At 40.6% G+C, this 19,014-nt stretch overlaps 1 protein-coding gene across 3 annotated transcripts in view; it reads left to right on the top strand.

The window, feature by feature from the left end:
- Positions 1–2,339: 2,339 nt before the first annotated feature.
- The window catches only part of SECISBP2 (SECIS binding protein 2), a 47,779-nt gene continuing 31,104 nt past the window's right edge, over positions 2,340–19,014 (top strand). Inside the window, exons 1-8 of one of the 3 annotated variants that reach the window (XM_074953096.1) lie at positions 2,340–2,475; positions 5,477–5,613; positions 8,069–8,330; positions 10,534–10,660; positions 11,108–11,343; positions 13,650–13,731; positions 16,590–16,753; positions 17,548–17,697. In XM_074953096.1, the coding sequence (XP_074809197.1) occupies positions 2,440–2,475; positions 5,477–5,613; positions 8,069–8,330; positions 10,534–10,660; positions 11,108–11,343; positions 13,650–13,731; positions 16,590–16,753; positions 17,548–17,697 (1,194 nt within the window). In that variant the 5' untranslated portion in view covers positions 2,340–2,439. Of the gene's footprint in view, positions 2,476–5,476; positions 5,614–8,068; positions 8,331–10,533; positions 10,661–11,107; positions 11,344–13,649; positions 13,732–16,586; positions 16,754–17,547; positions 17,698–19,014 lie in introns of those variants that run through there. The other 2 variants (XM_074953095.1, XM_074953097.1) reach the window with 2 other exon arrangements.

Raw genomic sequence — 19,014 nt, 5'->3', positions numbered from 1 at the left:
ATCTCACCAACAGAAGTTGATCCAATAAAAGATTTTACTTCATCAACCTTGTCTTTAATATTCTGGAACCAAAATAGCTCTAACTACATGCCATAAAGGACATTTGCATGAAAAGTTTACAGGATGCCACCCCACAATGTTTTGTTGCTGGTGCAAAATCATACACTTGTATCAATTTTTGAGTCTTTGCATTGTTATTGTTGAAATACAGGACAAGGAGGGTCCTGTATTGACTTGATGTGGAACTTTAGGCACTGCAATGTTTATCACCACTCAGTCATCAGGTTTTTTTAAGAGAGAAGACACCACACATATCAACTGGCAAGTACTTTGTTCAAGACTACTCAGAAATATCATATGCAAAGGGGAGTACTGGGCACAAACTTCCATTCAAGAAATTGAATTTTGCATTGCTGATGTACTCATAGCAAGTCTCAGAGGGATGAATGTGGTGCTTTCTTGATGGCCAAAGCTCTGTGGTTGGGAGTGGTGGTGTAAAGTATCCCCCCACACACACACTTTTTAAAATTTATTATTTTAAATAGGAAGGAGGGAAGAAATTGAGAGGCCTTCAGTTGCCCCTACGCTAAGAAGTTCTCATTCTCTTTCTCACTATGTGTAAGAGCAGCCTTAGATGTTGTGTGCATGTGCCTATTAGCTGGCTCTAGATGCCTTGTTTTATTATTACTGCGCTGCTGTCGTCCTGGGGAAACAAACAGGACGGGGAGTTTATAGAGATGCTGCAAATATAAATAGAAATGGTGAAAATGGAAAGAAATGTGCCTGATTAATTTGTGCAGTGATTGATGGGAATAAAGTGTTCTCAGATGGTTGTAACAATCTTGGGGTTAAATAACAAACGAGTGAATGAAAAAGGCATACAACTTTAATAAAATTGGAGAGTAGCTGTGGTGAACTGAGGCACACAACTATGCCGTGTTACCAACCCTTGCCTCCAGGGCACATCACCAAATGCCTAGGTTCATAATGTTAGGGGGCTTATTCCTTCACCCACTTACTTCCCTGGTCCCTCTCGCATGAACAGAGAGCAACGCTACCCAAAGTCCAAAAGTGCAAACAATTTGATGTTTATTGGGGTGAACTTCCAGCAAGCATGATTCCAGTTTCCTTCCTTAGTGTCCACCTTCCCAGCTCTGACACCACAGAGCCTTACCTGTGTCCCTGTTCCCGTTCCCATTCCCTGCCCCTTAGCAAAACATGATTCCAATTTTCCCATTCCCACTTCCCCCCCCTTAGCAAAACATGATTCCAATTCCCTGTTGCCATTTCCCCCCTTTACTTCCTGACTGACTACAGACTATATAGTAAAACTTGAGTTCTGCTTAGCTATACCTTAACCAATCATTTTCCTGAAATTTAACTAACCAATCCTAACCTATTGTAACATGATTTAACCAATTATATCCCACTACCTTAATTAGTTTACACCCAGCAAAATTAATTATACAGCAGACAAACAATCTCAGAACCAGACAGAGATTATACTGACAAATAGGGAAATGGGGACTACAATGATAGAACAACACAGAAATGAAGATTTCACAACTACATCTATAAAGACATAAGGGTTTCCCAGCTGTGTCTATTGATAAGTGAGTTCTTGCCCGACAGGATGCTATCAAACTAAGTGTCCTTTTACATCTTCTAGGCACTTCCCTTTCTCTGGAGGTGATAGGTATTATCATGACAGGATTGTATTCCTAACAGCCCAATAGCACCTTATTTCAGTGTGACTAGTTTGGAATGTGAGGAGGTGACCGGTCACTTCCCAGCTTATGGCTGCCTCTGCTGCTTAGCCAAAGGCCTTAGCCTAAGAACAGGGCCTCAGACTGTCACAGTAAGAGAAGGCCCTTACACTGGCAGACAGTGATTTTGATTCTTTTATACCTCTATAACTAGTGAAGTGCTAAGAATACACCTAAATTCTCAGAGTATAGGCCTTTACAGACAGGCCTGAATATCTATATCCTAACACGTAATACTATCCCTCATAAGGGAGCATTTCCAAATTATAATAGTCTACAAACATACCACTATAGTGGTTATTTGGCCATGGACTGCAAGAGCCAGATAAGAGGGAAAACGCTGGAAAACGGACAAAAATACCATCATTCCAAATGGATTATTTTCACAAAATAACACAAGCACCTTTCCGTGAGGCACACGCACAGGAGCGTGTCACCCAGTCTTGCGCACTACCTTCAAACTCTTGGGTGGCAGGTTGGGCAGTACGGTCACGTGACCAGACCAACAGGCTCCTCGTCAGTCCCTCGCTGCTGCCGTTGATTGGAAGGTGACGTAGAACCAGCTGCGCCGCGGCCCTTCTGACGTCTTTGGCGGGCGTCGTCGGCCAGTCGGGCTCGGGAGCTGGTTTGGGGGAGAGGCGGCGTGTGGTGTTGTTGCCCTTCCCGACCAGCCATGGCCACGGAGCGGGAGCCGGGCACGGCCAGCGAGGTAAGGGCGGGGAGGCGGCTCTGGGCCGCGGAGCCCCCCAGCCGTTACATAAGCGGGGGCCTGGTTGCACCGCTGGCCCCGAGGCGCCCTATGCCGTTCCCGAGTCCCTGACAGCGGCGTCGGGGGAGCCGTCGGGGGAATCACTTACCATCCCCGCGGAGCAGCCGCCCGGACCTGCCCCCGGGGGTCCGTGTCCTGCACGGGGAGCCGGGTGGAAACCTCCCCCGGCGCTGGACTGCCCCTGCGGACTCGTGCGCTCTGCAGCTCTGCCCTGGGGTGGAAGCAGCGGCGGCCTCAGCCTTGGCCCTGCGTGTGACGGGTTAAGGGGCTCCGAACTGGCCTTTGAGTCCAGTGGCTTTCTTTTTAAAGGGACCATCAACTTGAAATGATACTTCTGGTCTGAAAATACTTTACCTGCTGTTGCTGCAAGTACTCCACCGGTATTACTGCAGCTGAAAGGGAGCCGGGTCAGGGAGATACCTTGTCTTTAAGTTTTTCTTGTGCTTTTAACAGTTGTTTAGCCTTGATCTTACAATCAGATCCGTGCAGGTGAGCTCTGTGTGCGTGCAGAGCCATGTCCAGGTGTAGGGATTTGCTTATATATGGCTCTGATTGCAGTGGGAGAGGCAGGTCTTTGCCTGTCATAAGTTTCACACTTTCTTTGTGAAGTCTTAAGACTTGTCTATATGGGAAAGTTATACTGGTGTAAGCTAAAGTGTGCATATAGATCTACTGGTATAACCTCCTGTGTGAACAATCTTATTCTGGTGTAAAGAAATGGCTCTTTTCTGTGTAGCTGGTGTTGCTTGGGAATGGGTTTAATGGATTCTGCAAACACTCAAGCATGTATGACAGGGTTTCAGAGTAGCAGCCGTGTTGTAATTTTACTCCTGATTAGTCCAAGTAGTGTTTGTCCCTGATTCTGCTGCTGGATCCATGCAACCTCTATGGCTCTCTGCATAGGCGTTGGCGTCTGCCTCCTCAGATCCAGTTGCAGGATTGAGATGTCAATCCTGCAAAAACTTAAATACGTGCATAAGCCTTTACAGAATCCAGACTCTGTTGTTTGTGTGAGGCTTTCACGCAACATCAAGGAAGAGAGAAACTTTTTTATGAAAAGGAATATATGTTTATGAAACCACAAATAGTAGGAGAGTCAGGAGCTTATGTAGTAACTGAAATATCTTATTAATTTTTAAAGATGGTGTTTGTTCTAATTATCCCAAAGAATTAAAAACCTTTTGTGAGTATTTTGTGCAGCATAGGAGACTAAAATTCTACGTGCTGATTTATATGTGAAATATACTTTTCTCCCAAAGCCCTGAAATAGTTACTTTTGTCAGATACTTGTGGAGGAGAGAAGCAAGTAATTCAAAGAAGTATATACAATATTAAGAGCATACTTAAAGGAAACTGCTCTAGAATGCTTCAAGTTCTTTGACTAAAATCAGTCTTTTTACCATTACAGCGTTATCAGCAGGAAATGTACTTGAATAAGCATTCAGTGAATATATTGCACCAGTACCTTAAGAACCAAAATCTCATGTTAAGAGACTAAACACACTGTAGGCATGGTGAAGTGTGTGTGTATGAGAGAGAGAGAGAGAGAGAATATGTATGAAAGGAACCCATTACTTTTAAGAGTCAACTATGCTATGGGGTAGTCTTCTATTACATTCATTCTGTAAATAATGCCCCCTAGGTTGTGTGTCAAATATAAAATGTACATATATAACCAATATGGCACTAGATTCCGTAGAGATCTCCCAGTCAGACTGAGGTGTTCTTAAAATTAATGATCAACCCAAATTAAAAGTATTTTTATGGTTGGTATTATTTATGCCTTATTCATTTGTCTGGTAACTAAGCTTTAACTCCAAAAATAACTTGGATTTGTTTTTATATTCGTGTGTACATATTTCATGTCCTATTTCTCACCAATGCAATCTATATTTTGTATTTAAATGGCCAGGATACATTTGACAACAGTTGAAGTGGACACACTTCCTGACAAACCCATGAAGCCAAGAATCCATATTATCTGTTGGGTTGTAAAAGCCTTAATCCTCAAATTTCCAGGTGCACACTTAACCACAAGAGGGTGCTCATGTGCATTCTAAACACTGAAATTACTGTCAGTGAAACATTTATATAAACAAGTCTCCATGTGCCCTTGCATGGATACAGCAGTTCATGAAGTTGACTTTGTTTTACTGCTTTAACAATGAGAACTAATAAAGCAAGTTATGCCATTGTCTTAGTTATGAAGACCTATATAATCAGCTTTAAAATGACTTACTGCATGTATTAGAATGAATAGAATTATGAAATACTACTTTGTCCAAGCACAAACTATGAAGTGCAAGCAACAAGTAACATCAATAAAGACATTCTGGTTTTAACTTTGGAGCCTCCTTTACATTCAGAAGGCCTCTTGAAGGCAGTAGTAGTCCAGCATGTGGAACACCTCCAAAATTGGGCACGTCAATATGAATATATTAGTGCTGTGACAATCTCATTAAAAAAATGTAGAATTTAATGTTTGATCCATATTTTTTAAAAAGTATGCTTATAGTCAGTCACAATTACTGTACCTTTGGAGACAGCTTTTACAATAATGCTAATAATCTGCTGAGATGATTATACTGATTAAGTGACTAATCTGAAAATGGAATATTCTTATTTTTGCATCTCACATGTTAAGCAGGATCCTAGCATTTTTGTAATGTAGCTTTCTTTGTGTGTTTTCTGTTAAATGTAGGCATTATGTGGAAATAACTTTCCAAAGCAATCAAATCTTTGCTGTTTGTTGTTTTCCCCTTCACTTTCCTTCTGAGAATTTTGTTGTTTCACAGCTATTAGTATTATTATTAGAACAAGTGAACAAACTAGCTCTTTCTTGTGCAGTTTTGCTCTCATAGAGAAGGCTGGTTCCCCTCCACCCCACTTACTTTTGGTTCATCTCAAAATGCATGTATCCAAAAAACGTTTTGTTTCTCAGGGCTTCAAGTTCTCAGCAGATGTCAAACCGTTTGTCCCAAAATACACGACAGTCACTGTGGCATGGTCAGAACCCTCAGAAGCATGCGTCTTTCCTACTACATACTACCCATGTGTTCAGGAACAGTCTGTGGATAAGTATGTATTTTTCTGAATCTCATATGGGTAATTTTAACCTTCTAGTGCCTTGACTTTGACTACTTTTTCAAAATTGCAGTAGGAGCCTCTAATGCTTTAATTCTTCTAACTGTAGTAGTGCTTGCCCAATGGTTTAGACTTCTGCATTGCTCTCTGAGTGATACAGATTTGGTACCTAGGTTGTTGATCCCAAAGACCTGGTATTGTGGAGTCACTAGAGAAGGACAAGGAAGAGTCGTGTTGCTCTGCAGTGCCTAATCTAGCTGATTCAGATGTGGTGTTTGGCTCTGGAAGGAATCACATTCAGTCCTGGGGTAGAAGAATGATAGACTGTTATATGGATGGGAGAAACAATAGTTATATATAGAAGGGGAAGGGAGGACCCTTGAGAATGGGGAAGGGGGAGCCTCCCCAAATGCCTTCATTCTAGATATAAGGAATCTTCAAGGTCCTTCCTTGGCGCTCCCCTCCTCCTCCCCCCCCCCCCCCCCAAAAAAAAACAAACAAAAAACCAACTTATTTTAAAAGGTAAATCTAGTAAGAATAAGATACATTTGCAAAAAAAACCCCAAACAAATCTATTTTCAATGTAGCAGTTTTCAGGATTTCCAAAAGTAGATTTTACTAAATGGATTGTTAATGCTGTATATTAGGATAAGAAAAAAACAACAATTAGAAGGGTTGGGTTTCATATTCAGTAAGTGTCCTAACTTTTTTATTAGTTTCTCAGAATGGTAAGCGTTGGTTTCATTTTAGGCATAATTGCAGTGTCCTGCAACTCATTTATTGCCTTAAAAAAAACCCCCAAAGATTGTGTTCTTTTTTTTATGCCTTAACTGACTTTTCCCACGGGCGACCTCAGAATTGTGACAACATTTTCTTTGTATGCAGCCTGTATTCTGGATTGTTCTGATCCATTTAATGATGAGCTGAATTGAAGTCTGATTTATGACAGAATATAATATAATTAAAGACATAGTGAGAAGCACCAATATTGTGATTAAGGTTGCATTGTTGGGGACTTAAGTCAGAAAATGAAGGTTAATGGTTGATGCACTATTGTGCATATTTCTCCATATAAATTAGGATAGGCTGAAGTCAAAACAACTCTTACTACCAGAGAAAGAGCATTTCTTATTTTGTATTGCATATCTGAAGTATCTGCTTATTCCAGAATTGAACAGATATATGAAAATAGGAAAACATCAGGCTTATAAACTCTGGCCACACTAAACTGGTTTTTAAAATTGGATATGCATAAGCTAACATTTGTTTGCTCAAATTGAGAATGTCACCGCTAGCTGTTCACTTTACATCTGTAAATATAATTTATGTGGGAAATGTGTCTTCACTTTCAGAGGCCTGCTTAGAATTTGGCATGATCTGGGTGGTGGAGCCCTTACTGATATCAATTTAGAAAATGTTTCCTTTTTCTCTCTTTTTTTTTTTTTTTTTTTTTTTTTTTTAACTTTCAGATACGTTGAATTTGCGGAAGCTGTATGTAAGGCTTCCTTTAGCCACTAAGCACAACCCAAATATCTACCATCTAAGCCAGTGGTTCCCAAACTTGTTCCGCCACTTGGGCAGGGAAAGCCCCTGCCGGGCCGAGCCAGTTTGTTTACCTGCCTTGTCCACAGGTTCGGCTGATCACGGCTCCGAGTGGCCGCGGTTTGCTGCTCCAGGCCAATGGGAGCTGCTGGAAGTGGCGCGGGCTGAGAGACGAACTGGCCGCCACTTCCAGCAGCTCCCATTGGCCTGGAGCAGCGAACCGCAGCCACTGAGAGCCGTGATTGGCCGAACCTGCGGATGCGGCAGCTAAACAAACCAGCTCGGCCCGGCAGGGGCTTTCCCTGCACAAGTGGCGGAACAAGTTTGGGAACCACTGATCTAAGCACCTTTTACTATATTGTTTTATTGGGATAAATTCTGTCCTACAGAGTACTATATTTATACTCCTGTTTTTAAACTGTATTTTAAAACAAGTTTCAGTACTTCATATTCCATTCCTTGTAGCGAAGTGCATTCACACACACCTCTTAGTTGTATTACACTTTCAGTCCTCTCTGTCTTTTAGTTTAAGCTCACTCTTTACCACAAGGAAGTCTGGCAAAATAATAAAGAACTTCCCATCAACTGTTAAAGCTGAAATAGGGAAGTATAACTTTAAGTAAAGCAGAATAGTTTTGAAACTCAGTAACAAATATTTTATAGGTAGAATCATTGTGGTTTTTGAATTTTAAATAACCATTATGAAAGTTTAACTGTAAAAAGGAGAGAAACATTAATATTTTAATCATGTTTGAGGAAAAACTTGAATTTTATGGTTAAAACACTTATCTAGAAAGCAGTGAGTAAATACTTAATTGAAATTATGGACAATGCTTTTCTTGCAAAATATTATGCCTGCCTTGATATTGAACAAAATCTTCAACTAAGGAATGGTGTATTTATTTAGGCCACAGATGTGTGCGGAAGATGTGTCCTGGAATGGCGCTTCATCTCTTTCTCAATATATATCTGGTAGCGTTATGGGATATACTCCACTTGGTGAATACTCCAGCTCGCTGTCTTCGTCTGATGCTGCACCAAATATGTACTCACTAGCCAGTGCACGGTGTAATTATAACAACTCTCAACACTACAGTCATTCCAGGATAGTTAATGAATGTGCCGAACAAATTTGTCCAGTCAGACAAGAGACTAGAAAGACTCCTAAGGTAAGTGAATAACTTCTTCTGTGAGCTTTAAAATGAATAATCACTATTTGTTCACTATTGCTACTACAACAGCATTTAGAGAGATGTTATTAGCAGTAATATAGACTAGATTTAGATTTTTGTAGCAGCAAGATTTTTTTTACAGAATCGAAGACCAATAGAAGTATTTCTATGAAACTCTTACAATTCAAGTATGCACAATATTTTAAAATTCCGCATCTTTTATTTGTCAAAATAACACAATATAATCATGCCAGTTTCAATTAGTTTGTTAATTTATTTCAAAATACCTGTCGTCAAGTACATCTAACAATACAGACCCCAAAAAGAATTCAGGAAATGTTTTCTGACAAATAGATTCCTTACTAGGCATACTAATACAGAACTGTGAGTAATAGTTCATTTGAACTACAATACAGAAATGTATTTCCTGCACCCCTCAGAAGTAGTACAAAAGCTTGGGGGAGTCAGGGTAACGGAGGAGCTGAGTTGCTGGGAAAGAGGCAGGAAGTGAACCTGGAGCCTTGTTGGGTGTGGGTGGGAGAAGTACGGACAGGTTTTTTTTTGGTGGGTTTTGGAAGGGGTGGGGGATTGTTAGGGAGCCTCCCCCATGCAGACCCTGGCTGACCCCTAGCCTCTCCTATTCAGTCAGGCACATCTGCCCTGTCCCAGTACCTCCATTTAGCCAGGCATATCTGCATATGGCCCCTCACCCCCACTCACATTCAGCTCCTGGTTCAATGTTGTCACCCCACTAGCTTCCGTGTCTCAACCCCAGTCTGTTCCCACCACTAGCCTTTCTGAATCCCAGTCTGAGTGAGCCTCCCAGCAGCCCTGTGTGCCCTGCTCTGTTCACCCTCCCCTATGCCTCGTGCCTGATCACCTGGCTCTGTGGGCAGGGTGCTGTGAGGAAGGCAGCCTCTGGCCTATGAGCCAGTTGCTCTCTCTTCTGGCACCACATCAGACCCTGGTGGGTGAAAGGTTTAATTATAGTGCAACCCCTTTCGTGGCTTCCCTTAGCCTCCTTGTAAGAATCAGTTCTTCTGCTGGAGGAAAAATCTGTGGTGGACATTAATTCTGCACTTGCGCAGTGGTGCAGAATTCCCCAAGGAGTAATATATATTTGAACAAATAAACACATCTCTGAACTGAGTTGTCAATTCTCCCAGTATTTTTGTGAGTTGCCACTTCTTTTGTAGCATTAAAATTGTCCTCTTACCATATCGCCAGAAATTCTTGGTGGGTATCTCAAGGTTTCTGACTGAGATTAAAGAGATACTGCAGTTCTTGCTGCATCCATCAAAGGCCACAGGTAGGAGACTAAATAGCGGGGTTTGGATTTCCGTTCCAGCTGCCACCAGCATAGGCTGCTTTGACAGGTTTCAGAGTAACAGCCGTGTTAGTCTGTATTCGCAAAAAGAAAAGGAGTACTTGTGGCACCTTAGAGACTAACCAATTTATTTGAGCATGAGCTTTCGTGAGCTACAGCTCACTTCATCAGATGCATACTGTGGAAATTGCAGAAGACATTATATACACAGACACCATGAAACAATACCTCCTCCCACCCCACTCTCCTGCTGGTAATAGCTTATCTAAAGTGATCATCAAGTTGGGCCATTTCCAGCACAAATCCAGGTTTTCTCACCCTCCGCCCCCCCCACGCACAAACTCACTCTCTTGCTGGTAATAGCCCGACTCAGACTCAGACTGCCTGTCCTGAAATTGCATCCACATAGCTGGCCTCCTGCGCCAGTGCTGAGCCCTACTGACTCCAGTAAAACCTTGTCTTTGTGCGGTAGCCCACCCATGTAGATACAGTTGCAGGATCAGAGCCTAAGTATGCATTAGCATGAAGTGTCATGAGAACCTCAAAGTCCAATTGATTAGAAATAAGTGGACTAATGTAGTTTTGTTGTCCAAACTGTGAGATATGCAAAAACTAAATAGCAGAAATAACAAAATGTAAATCGGATTTAATAATCTAAGATGTTCCTCTGATTTTTATTGGTCCTCAAACTGTGTTGGTTATTTTAGTACTAATTTAAAGTTCAAACTCTTAAGGTTATTCTAGTTAAGTATAACTTAAGTTATGGTAATGCAAATATAGTGATCTGACCAAGTGTAACTAAAAAATCTTCTGGAAAGGTTTTCATTTATTCAGTTGTTTCTTATTCAATTGCCAATTCATTGTTTCTTACAGAGGAGATCAAAAGGCGATGAGCAGAAATTGGACAATAAAAGGCTTGATGGAAGTGAGTCATCAGACAGAACAGCAAATAGAAGTTCACTTCATACTTCTGTGTATGGCAGAGATGCTTTGAAACCAGGTACAGGTGCTAATATGTGGCTTAGTTAAAATATATGCAGTAGAAATTATAATTGTTAACTATTTAGTAGTTTCTAGTTTAGTGTGACTATATGTTTCTGAATCTCGAGGTGCCAAGTCAAGGGGTATGGGGAGAATACTTCTTCGGGTGACTCCCTTTTTGAGAGAGGACCATGAATAACCTTATTTGCTGACTCCACAACATAAGGTAGATTGATATGAAGAACTTCCTAGGCAAGCAACTAACTTTAAAATTACTCCTAGGTTCATCTTTATGCACCTTTATTATAATGATTAGTGTACCAACATCTTCAAAATGAGTTATCGTTGACCTAAAACTATTCTATTACAATCAGCGTGCTTGGATATCATGACATTTGAGGTGACATAAAAATCTGGGTATAATTTAGTGATAGTTGGCTTCTTTGACTTTACATGTTTTAATTAGACAGGTCTCATAAAGCCATGAACTGGAAATCAAAACCGATTCCAAAAAACGAGTCTCTTCCAAAACCTGCTTTTGAAGTTACCCTTTCGGATTTCCCTAAGTTGCAGAGTCTGGGAAGCAATGATGTAGTGGACCTACAAAAACATAAATGGGGGCCGTTATGCTCAACTGAAGGCAATACTGCACTCTTGAGACAACCAGTGAGAACACAGACTTCTGCTTTGGTGACCACAGAGGTTAGTTGATGTTTGCACTTTGGAGCCTTGTAGGGTATTTCATAAAAGACTTGTTTAGTGATTCATTAAACCACTTGTGTCATCAGTAGGGTGATTAAGTAACAAACAGCTTGTAGGGGGAAAAGATAGGGCGGGGCAGGCTGCAGACTGTCACTGTAATAAAGTAGGAGACAATTGCTTGAGAGTAGACTAGGAATTTAAACTATTACTCCTGGGGGAATTCTGCACCTAAAGATTCTGTGCACAATATTTTAAAATTCTGCATGTTTTATTTGTCAAAATAACACAATATAATCACTCCAGTTTCAATTATTTTGGTAACTTATCTCAAAATAATTGCCAACAAGTACGTTAACACCCACAAAACAAAAGAGATTCCCCCGGAGTAGAGTTACAGAAACCCCTACAACTACCCAGCTCCAGGTGGGGGGTACTGGAAGGGGCTGTGTGGGGCCCCCAGGGTTTTTGTGAAATCTGCAGTGAAAGTGTTCTTAACATGAACAACATGTGCTGGGTCATCATCCAAGACTGTTATAACATGAAATATATGGCAGAATGTGGGTAAAACAGAGTAGGGGACATATAATTAATAATTATAATAAAATCATGAGTGGTATAGTAGTATAGAGAAAATAAATAAGGAAGTGTTATTTACTCGTCCTCATAATACAAGAACAAGGGGCCGCCAAATGAAATTAATAGGTAGCAGGTTAAAAACAAACACACAGTATTTTTTCACGCAATGCACTGTCAACCTCTGGAACTCCTTGCCAGAGGGTGTTTTTGAAGGCCAGTACTGTAACAGGGTTCAAAAGGGAGCTAGATAAATCCATGGAAGATAGGTCCATCGATGGCTATTAGCCAGGATGGGCAGGAATGGTGTCCCTAGCCTCTGTTTACCAGAAGCTGGGATTGGGTTACAAGGCATGGATCACTTGATGATAACCTGTCTGTTCATTCCGTTTGTGGCACCTGCCATTGGCCACTGTTAGAGGACAGGATACTGGGCTTGATGGACCTTTGGTCTGACCCGGTATGGCCATTCTTATGTAATTCTCCCCCAAGGAGTTCGGTCACAAATTTAATTAATGCATTATTTTTTTAACGAGCGTTATCGGCATGGAAGCACGTCCTCTAGAATGGTGGCCGAAGCATGAAGGGGCATATGAATATTTAGCATATCTGGCACGTAAATACCTTGCAATGCCACTACAAAAGTGCCATGCAAATGCCTGTTCTCACTTTCTGGTGACATTGTAAATAAGAAGCGGGCAGCATTATCTCCACTGTAAACAAACTTGTTTGTCTTAATGATTGGCTGAACAAGAAGTAAGACTGAGTTGACTTGTAAAACTTCAGCGCCTACATTGTTTTGTTTTTGACTGCAGTTATGTAACAGAAAAAAATCTACATTTGTAAGTTACACTTTCATGACAAAGATTGCACTACAGTACTTGTATGAGATGAATTGAAAAATACTATTTCTTTTGTTTATCATTTTTACACTGAAAATATTTTTAATAAAAAATAATATACACTTTGATTTCAGTTACAACACAGAATACAATATATGAAAATGTAAAAAAAAAAAATCCAAAATATTTATTTAATAAATTTAAATTGGTATTGTTTAACAATGCAATTAAAAGTGTGATTAATCATGATTAATTTTTTTAATCGCGACTAATTTTTTTAGTTAAGCTCATGAGTTAACAGCCATTAATTGACAGTCCTACTTATTAGCAACTGATGGATAACAGCAACCCCTCAGGTGCCAGCAAAAAGTTGCTAATAAGTTGAATCTATGCTAGTAAGATGCTTCAGTAGCCCATCCCCTCCTTGTTCCCTCCAGCTACTTTCTTACGGGGGGGGGGGGGGGGGGGGAGGAGGATAAGGCAACAACCACCACCTCTGTGCAAGGCATTGCTTGTGGATTAATGACTAACTGGCATCAGCTTCAACCAGTCATTAATTACGAGGAAATGCTCTGCATCTCATTTTTATTGCTAAAGTAAAGTAAGTCTGTGTTCTGATTTGCATTTCGTTCACATAATTACTGGAGCCTGAGAGCAGGAGTGTCATGGAACCTTTTATGCCAGATCTCCACTGGCAGGAGGTATTCTCAGGGTGCCATTTCTACCCCCTTTTAAAGATGCTTTTTTACTAATTGAATGGTATAAAAGGGTCTTGGTATAGATGCAGAATATAATCGGGCCCAGTGATTCTGTTCCAGATGAGTCTAAAAAGTTATGTACATTTGGGAGTCTTCTGTATTTAAGAATACAAAACAATATGTTGCTTTGTAGGATGAAGCATCCGTGGAAAAGAAAACTGTATCAAAAATTTATACAGGAGCAGGTTCAGTTTCCTCTTCACTTGATACTAGAGGTAAGTGCTGGAGAAACCCCAAAATATCTGCCACTTACTGGGTTTGAATTGACTCTGCATCTCCTGAATATAAAAGTTACAGTAGTGCTGAATGCTTCTTGAGAATAAAATAAGTGTACACATTTAAAAATAAAAACCTACAATGTGAAAACTAACCAGTGAGAGATAATGAAGCAAACTTGAAACCAATTTCTCCTTCACTGAAGTGTCTGTGTGGCTTGAGGGGACACTTAACTTGAGTAATTGTTTTAATTGCTATGTAAATATCTTGACTTATCACAAACTACTTCCAAAATATATGTAAATAATGGATTTCTAATGCAGCAAGGGTTCTTAGTTTGTAGCAGATCTCTAGGTTTAAAGTTAAAAATTCACTTTTTAAAAGCAAAAATGGCAAAAGGAAAATTGTTCTTCGCAAACCACTTTGCATTGAAAATGCATTCATTTTTCTTTTAGGTCTTAGGTCTCCTCAGATTTTATGTATAAGCTTCTCTTGTAGGGTTAAGAATATTTTATGGTAATGTATCAGTTTTTATATGTTTCAAAACTATATCCATTTGTATTGCAGCATAAATATCTGCTCTCTCAATTAACCGCAAGTGGTTAACTGGTGTATATAGAATTCACAAGCTAATTGTCCCATTTTCGTCTGTGATGTCGTGGACATTTAAAGAGTAGTGCTGATGTACTTATTCCTGTGCTGCTGCTTTTTTTTTTTTTAATTAAGAGAAATTATCAGGTATTGAAGTATTTGAAGTCTAGTGATCTTCGACTTCTGATGTTAAGAGTACTCCAAGTTTAGAGCTTTGCTTTCTATTAAAAAAAAAAAAAAAAAAAAAAGGATCAGTAGCAAATTACAAGTACCCTTAACAAAATTTAGTAAACCTTGATAAGCAAACTTGTTTTGAGTGGTTGACTACCTGGTTGTTAATAGCTGTCTTCTTTCACTGGCTGGCTGAGTCCTTGCCATTACAAGTATATTTCATGCTGTTTTGCAGATAAAATGGATCCAATTCAGACTTCACTGTCTGTTTCTGTGGCTGCAGGGCAGTGTCTTGAGAGGAGAAATGCAAGGTCTTCGCTGCTTGAGTTTGGGATAGTCAGTCTCTCTCTCTCTTCTCTCCCCCCCCCCCCCCCCTGCTCCTTGAGATGGCAGAAGTGTTGTGAATACTTTTTGTCATGAGCTGTGCTCTGGACTCGTGTTCCTTGCTGGCTGAAGGCCAGGATGAAAAATCTGGCTCAATTTATTGGCAGAGGTCATCAGTGCCTACTTTAGGGAGAATAGAATGCTGGCTTCTGCTAAAGAAATAGCCAACTATCAGCAGTATCATCCAGTATTGTGGCAAGACAGTTCTGAATATATGGCTGCCTCAGATCTCCTTGATGCAATCTCAGTACAGACTTGAGCACAGGAACTGGTAGCGCTATTAGATGAACTCCTAATGTCTATGCTGATATTAAATCTATCTCTGCCTTTGATCCATTGATTGTGAGGTGCTGATGCTTTGTCTCTGAACCCCGGCAGGAGTAGATGGGACTGCCCTTTGGTAATTTTGTTCTTATGGTCCATGTTGTCTCTCCTCTATTGAATAGGTAAGTGTTGCCTATTATGGAAGGCAATTGAAGGGTTTGAGTTGCTCTCGCCCAGCCCAGCCAGTGCTGTCAAGACATCTGGTCAAATATCTTGGTATAGTAGGGTAGACAAGGCAGGTAAGATGGTAATGTTTGTTGGACCAATTTCTGTTGGTGAGAGAGAGAAGCTTTCAAACCACATAGAGCTGTGTGGCTTGAAAGCTTGGGCTTGTCTACGCTTACATTTTATAGCGCTCTAACTTGCTGCGCTCAGGGGGGTGATTTTGCATACCCCTGAGCCAGCAAGTCTGAGCGCTTTAAAGCGCTAGTGTAGAGAGGCTTCAAGCACTGGCAGCCGCACTCCCAGCTCTCGGAGCTAATCCCCTTATGGAGGTGGATTACCAGGAGCGCTTGCGGTTGCGTGCGACCACACTCGCACTTCAAAGTGCTGCTGCGGGAGTGTTCCCACAAAAGCGCTTCGAAGTTTCCAGTGTAGCCATGCCCCTTGTCTCTCCCACCAACAGAAGTTGGTCCAATAAAGGATATTGCCTCACCCACGTTATCTCTCTAATATCCTGGGACTGACACAACTACATCAATACTGTATACAACATTGATATGGTTGGGACATGGATAAGAGCTAGCTGGCTGAAGTTCAGCCCAGATAAGACTGAGGTAGTATTGGTAGTTTGAGTGAGTGGGAGAAGGGAGCTGCTGGCAGGAGGTTCTTAGTGTGAGGATTCCTATTTCTCTTTGACTCTCGGGGCACTCTCAAACCTTATTTCTTTATCAGGGCTATTGTGGGGTAAGGGGTGATGAGGTGGTATTTAAAACAAAGTTATGTTGGGGTGTTCGGTTTCTCATTTTGGCTTTATGGTGGCTGTTTATAGTGTTTGGTTTGTTTTGTTTTGTTAAATCGAACACTTGAGCCTAGAATAGTTCGGAGGGGGGGTCCTCTTGAATTTAACTGCAGTTTTCCCAAAACTTAATTTTCAGTTCTCTTTTGCAAATAAAAATTAATGTCAAAGCCCACAATCTGCATAACAACAAAGAAGTGTGCATGCCCAGTGGAGGAAAAATGTAGTAAGGAAACACCTTGCTCTCTAGCTGCCAAGTAACTAATTTGAACAGCAGTCAAAGAAACTAAATTAAAAACATTCAGAATACCTTGTCACTAACTGTAGACGTGGTAGTATTTGATTAATTCCTAAACCTTTTAAATATTAAGTAGCTTGTGAAATAATTTACCTTTAGATATCTCTGAATATTTTTTTTCTTTCCAGCAGCCCTTCCTCCGACATCTGCACCTTACTCCACGCAGTCACATTTATCACGGGCCACCATACTATCGCAGGCTCCAAAGAGAGTTGTTTCCTCACCAGCCTCTGAACTTATTTCCAATAACCATTCTTGCAGCAAAGAAAAACCAGATGTACAGGCAAATAGTAAGGTATTCAGAGAATTGTCTGTTACATTCCCTTGATCTAACAGTGGTTCTCAAACTGTGGGTCAGGACCCCAAAGTGGGTTGTAACCCTGTTTTAATGAGGTTGCCAGGGCTGGCATTAGACTTTCCGGGGGCCGGGGCTGAAGCCTGAGCCCCACCGACTGGGGCTAAAGCCCTTTAGGCTTTGACTTTGCCCCCCCCCCCCCCCCACCTGGGACAGTGAGGCTCAGGCTTTGGCTTTGGTACCCCTGCCCAGAACGGCAGAGCTCAGGTGGGCTCAGGCTTCAGTCTGCCTTCTTGGTTCAGCGAAGTTTGAGAACCCCAACATCATCCATTGACACATTAATGGCTTTTTTTTTATAGTATCTGTAAACCAAATGCCTCTTTGCTAAGGTAGTTTAGGTGTAATTTTACACTGTTTGTTAGAAGTGTTGTCCATAATTTTAAATTACACTTCTTCCACATCTTGCTGTCTTCAAAAGTTAAAGTTGAAACATGTCCTCTTTTAGGAGAAATGTTTTCTGCCCAAATCACTGTATCCAAGGTATGCTGTGATAGTTGTGCAGTATGTTTACAGCAATATATTTTCTGCTGTGCTCTAACTGCTGCTGGGTCTTAAATGATGATCAAACTCTGCCCATATGCTATCACAATGTAGATTGGTTAGGGCATACTTTGTTGTACATGTTTGATCATTTGCATAAGTTTGGTGGTTTTTTTTTTTAAATATTTTTACTTGTATTCTGATACTAGTCGTCTGTAAATTGTTGATTTACTCCACTCGTGGTCTTTCAATAGACAAAAACAAGAAATGATGCTCGTGAAACAGAGCCTGAAGAAGGATCAGAAAAGAAGAAGAAAAAAAAGAAAAAGAAACCTAAATCAAATCCTGAAGTGGAAAAACCTCAAAATGACAGCTTTATAGTACAGGAACCACCGAGGATTGAGGTACAGTCGAAAGTTTTGGTAATGTGTGCACATTAAGGGGTTGGTATATGATTTCTAATTTGTAGAAACCTGGATTCAGATCTGTGGTGTAGACTGATTCTGTATGTATATTTAAGAAGGTAATTTTCTCCCTAGTCCCAAAGTACAGTTGTGACCAGAATCCCAAGGGATCCAGCTGAGGTCACTCAATTAAGGTGAACTGCAAAGAATGGGGCAGACAATCCCCAAAGCTGGTGGATATTCCAATACTTATATTTACCAAGCCAGCACAAAACAGCTTCCATAATAACCTCACTGGTTACCTAGAAACCAACAACACAGTTTCCTTAAAGTAACCCAGCCTCAGGCCTCCACCGAGGCACCCACGTTAGATATGATGAGGATTAACGAATCTTATTCATCATACAAAAAAAGGTTCTACCAGTCCCAAAGGATCAGACACATTACTTCCCAGGTCAATGAATCTTCCAGATCTTACCTAAATACGCGATAAGAATTACAGCCAATTCTTATTAACTAAACTAAAATGTATTTAAAAAAAAAGAAAAGGGAGAGAGGATTGGTTAAAAGATCAGTATACATACAGACATGAGTCAATCTTGAGATTCAGATTCATAGCAGAGATGGTGAGCTTGTAGATGCAAAGAGTTCTTTCAGAAGTAGTCCATAGGTTATAGTCCAGTGTTTATATTTCAGGGTGGTCCAGTCAGAACTGGGATCTCAGTCCTTGTGGCTTAGGGTTCCCCTGCATGAAACCTCAAGCAGATCTGAGATAAACAGGATCAGGACCCAAGGGTCTTTTTAATACAGTTTTGTAGCAGCCACTTGACCATACAGTCCTGGGTAAACAATAGGCTTTTGATGTAACCTTCTGTTTCCTAAGCACCACCAGTAATTAGTTACACAAATTAACATAGACTGCCTAATGGATAAATTGCTGTATCACAAACTTCAGAGAGACATATAGACATTGACATTATTTCACCCAAGATTCATCTAAATGTTAATACTCCCTTTTGATATCTGAATTAATAGTTCTAGTCACAGATAGGAACGGTCTGTTTACATGGCTAAAGTTTGAGTGCACACAGACAATTAGTATCACTTCTAACAATATAGGTTTGCATTTCAAAGTTCTAGCCAATCTAACATCGAATGGTCCTAATTACCATTTCTAATATTCTCTACAGGTTGGCTCTGGATTGGTTAGCCTGCAAGCTATTTAACCCTTTCTGGCTGCGTGTTACACTTTGTATAAGATTCGTTGCAATTATATAACAGTGGTAGCAATGATGATTTGCATGGTTATATTTTAAT

This window comes from Natator depressus, chromosome 5, assembly GCF_965152275.1.
Source record: "Natator depressus isolate rNatDep1 chromosome 5, rNatDep2.hap1, whole genome shotgun sequence".
In the NCBI taxonomy this organism is placed as follows: Eukaryota; Metazoa; Chordata; order Testudines; family Cheloniidae; genus Natator; species Natator depressus.
This window is presented reverse-complemented; position numbering and strand designations above follow the sequence as displayed.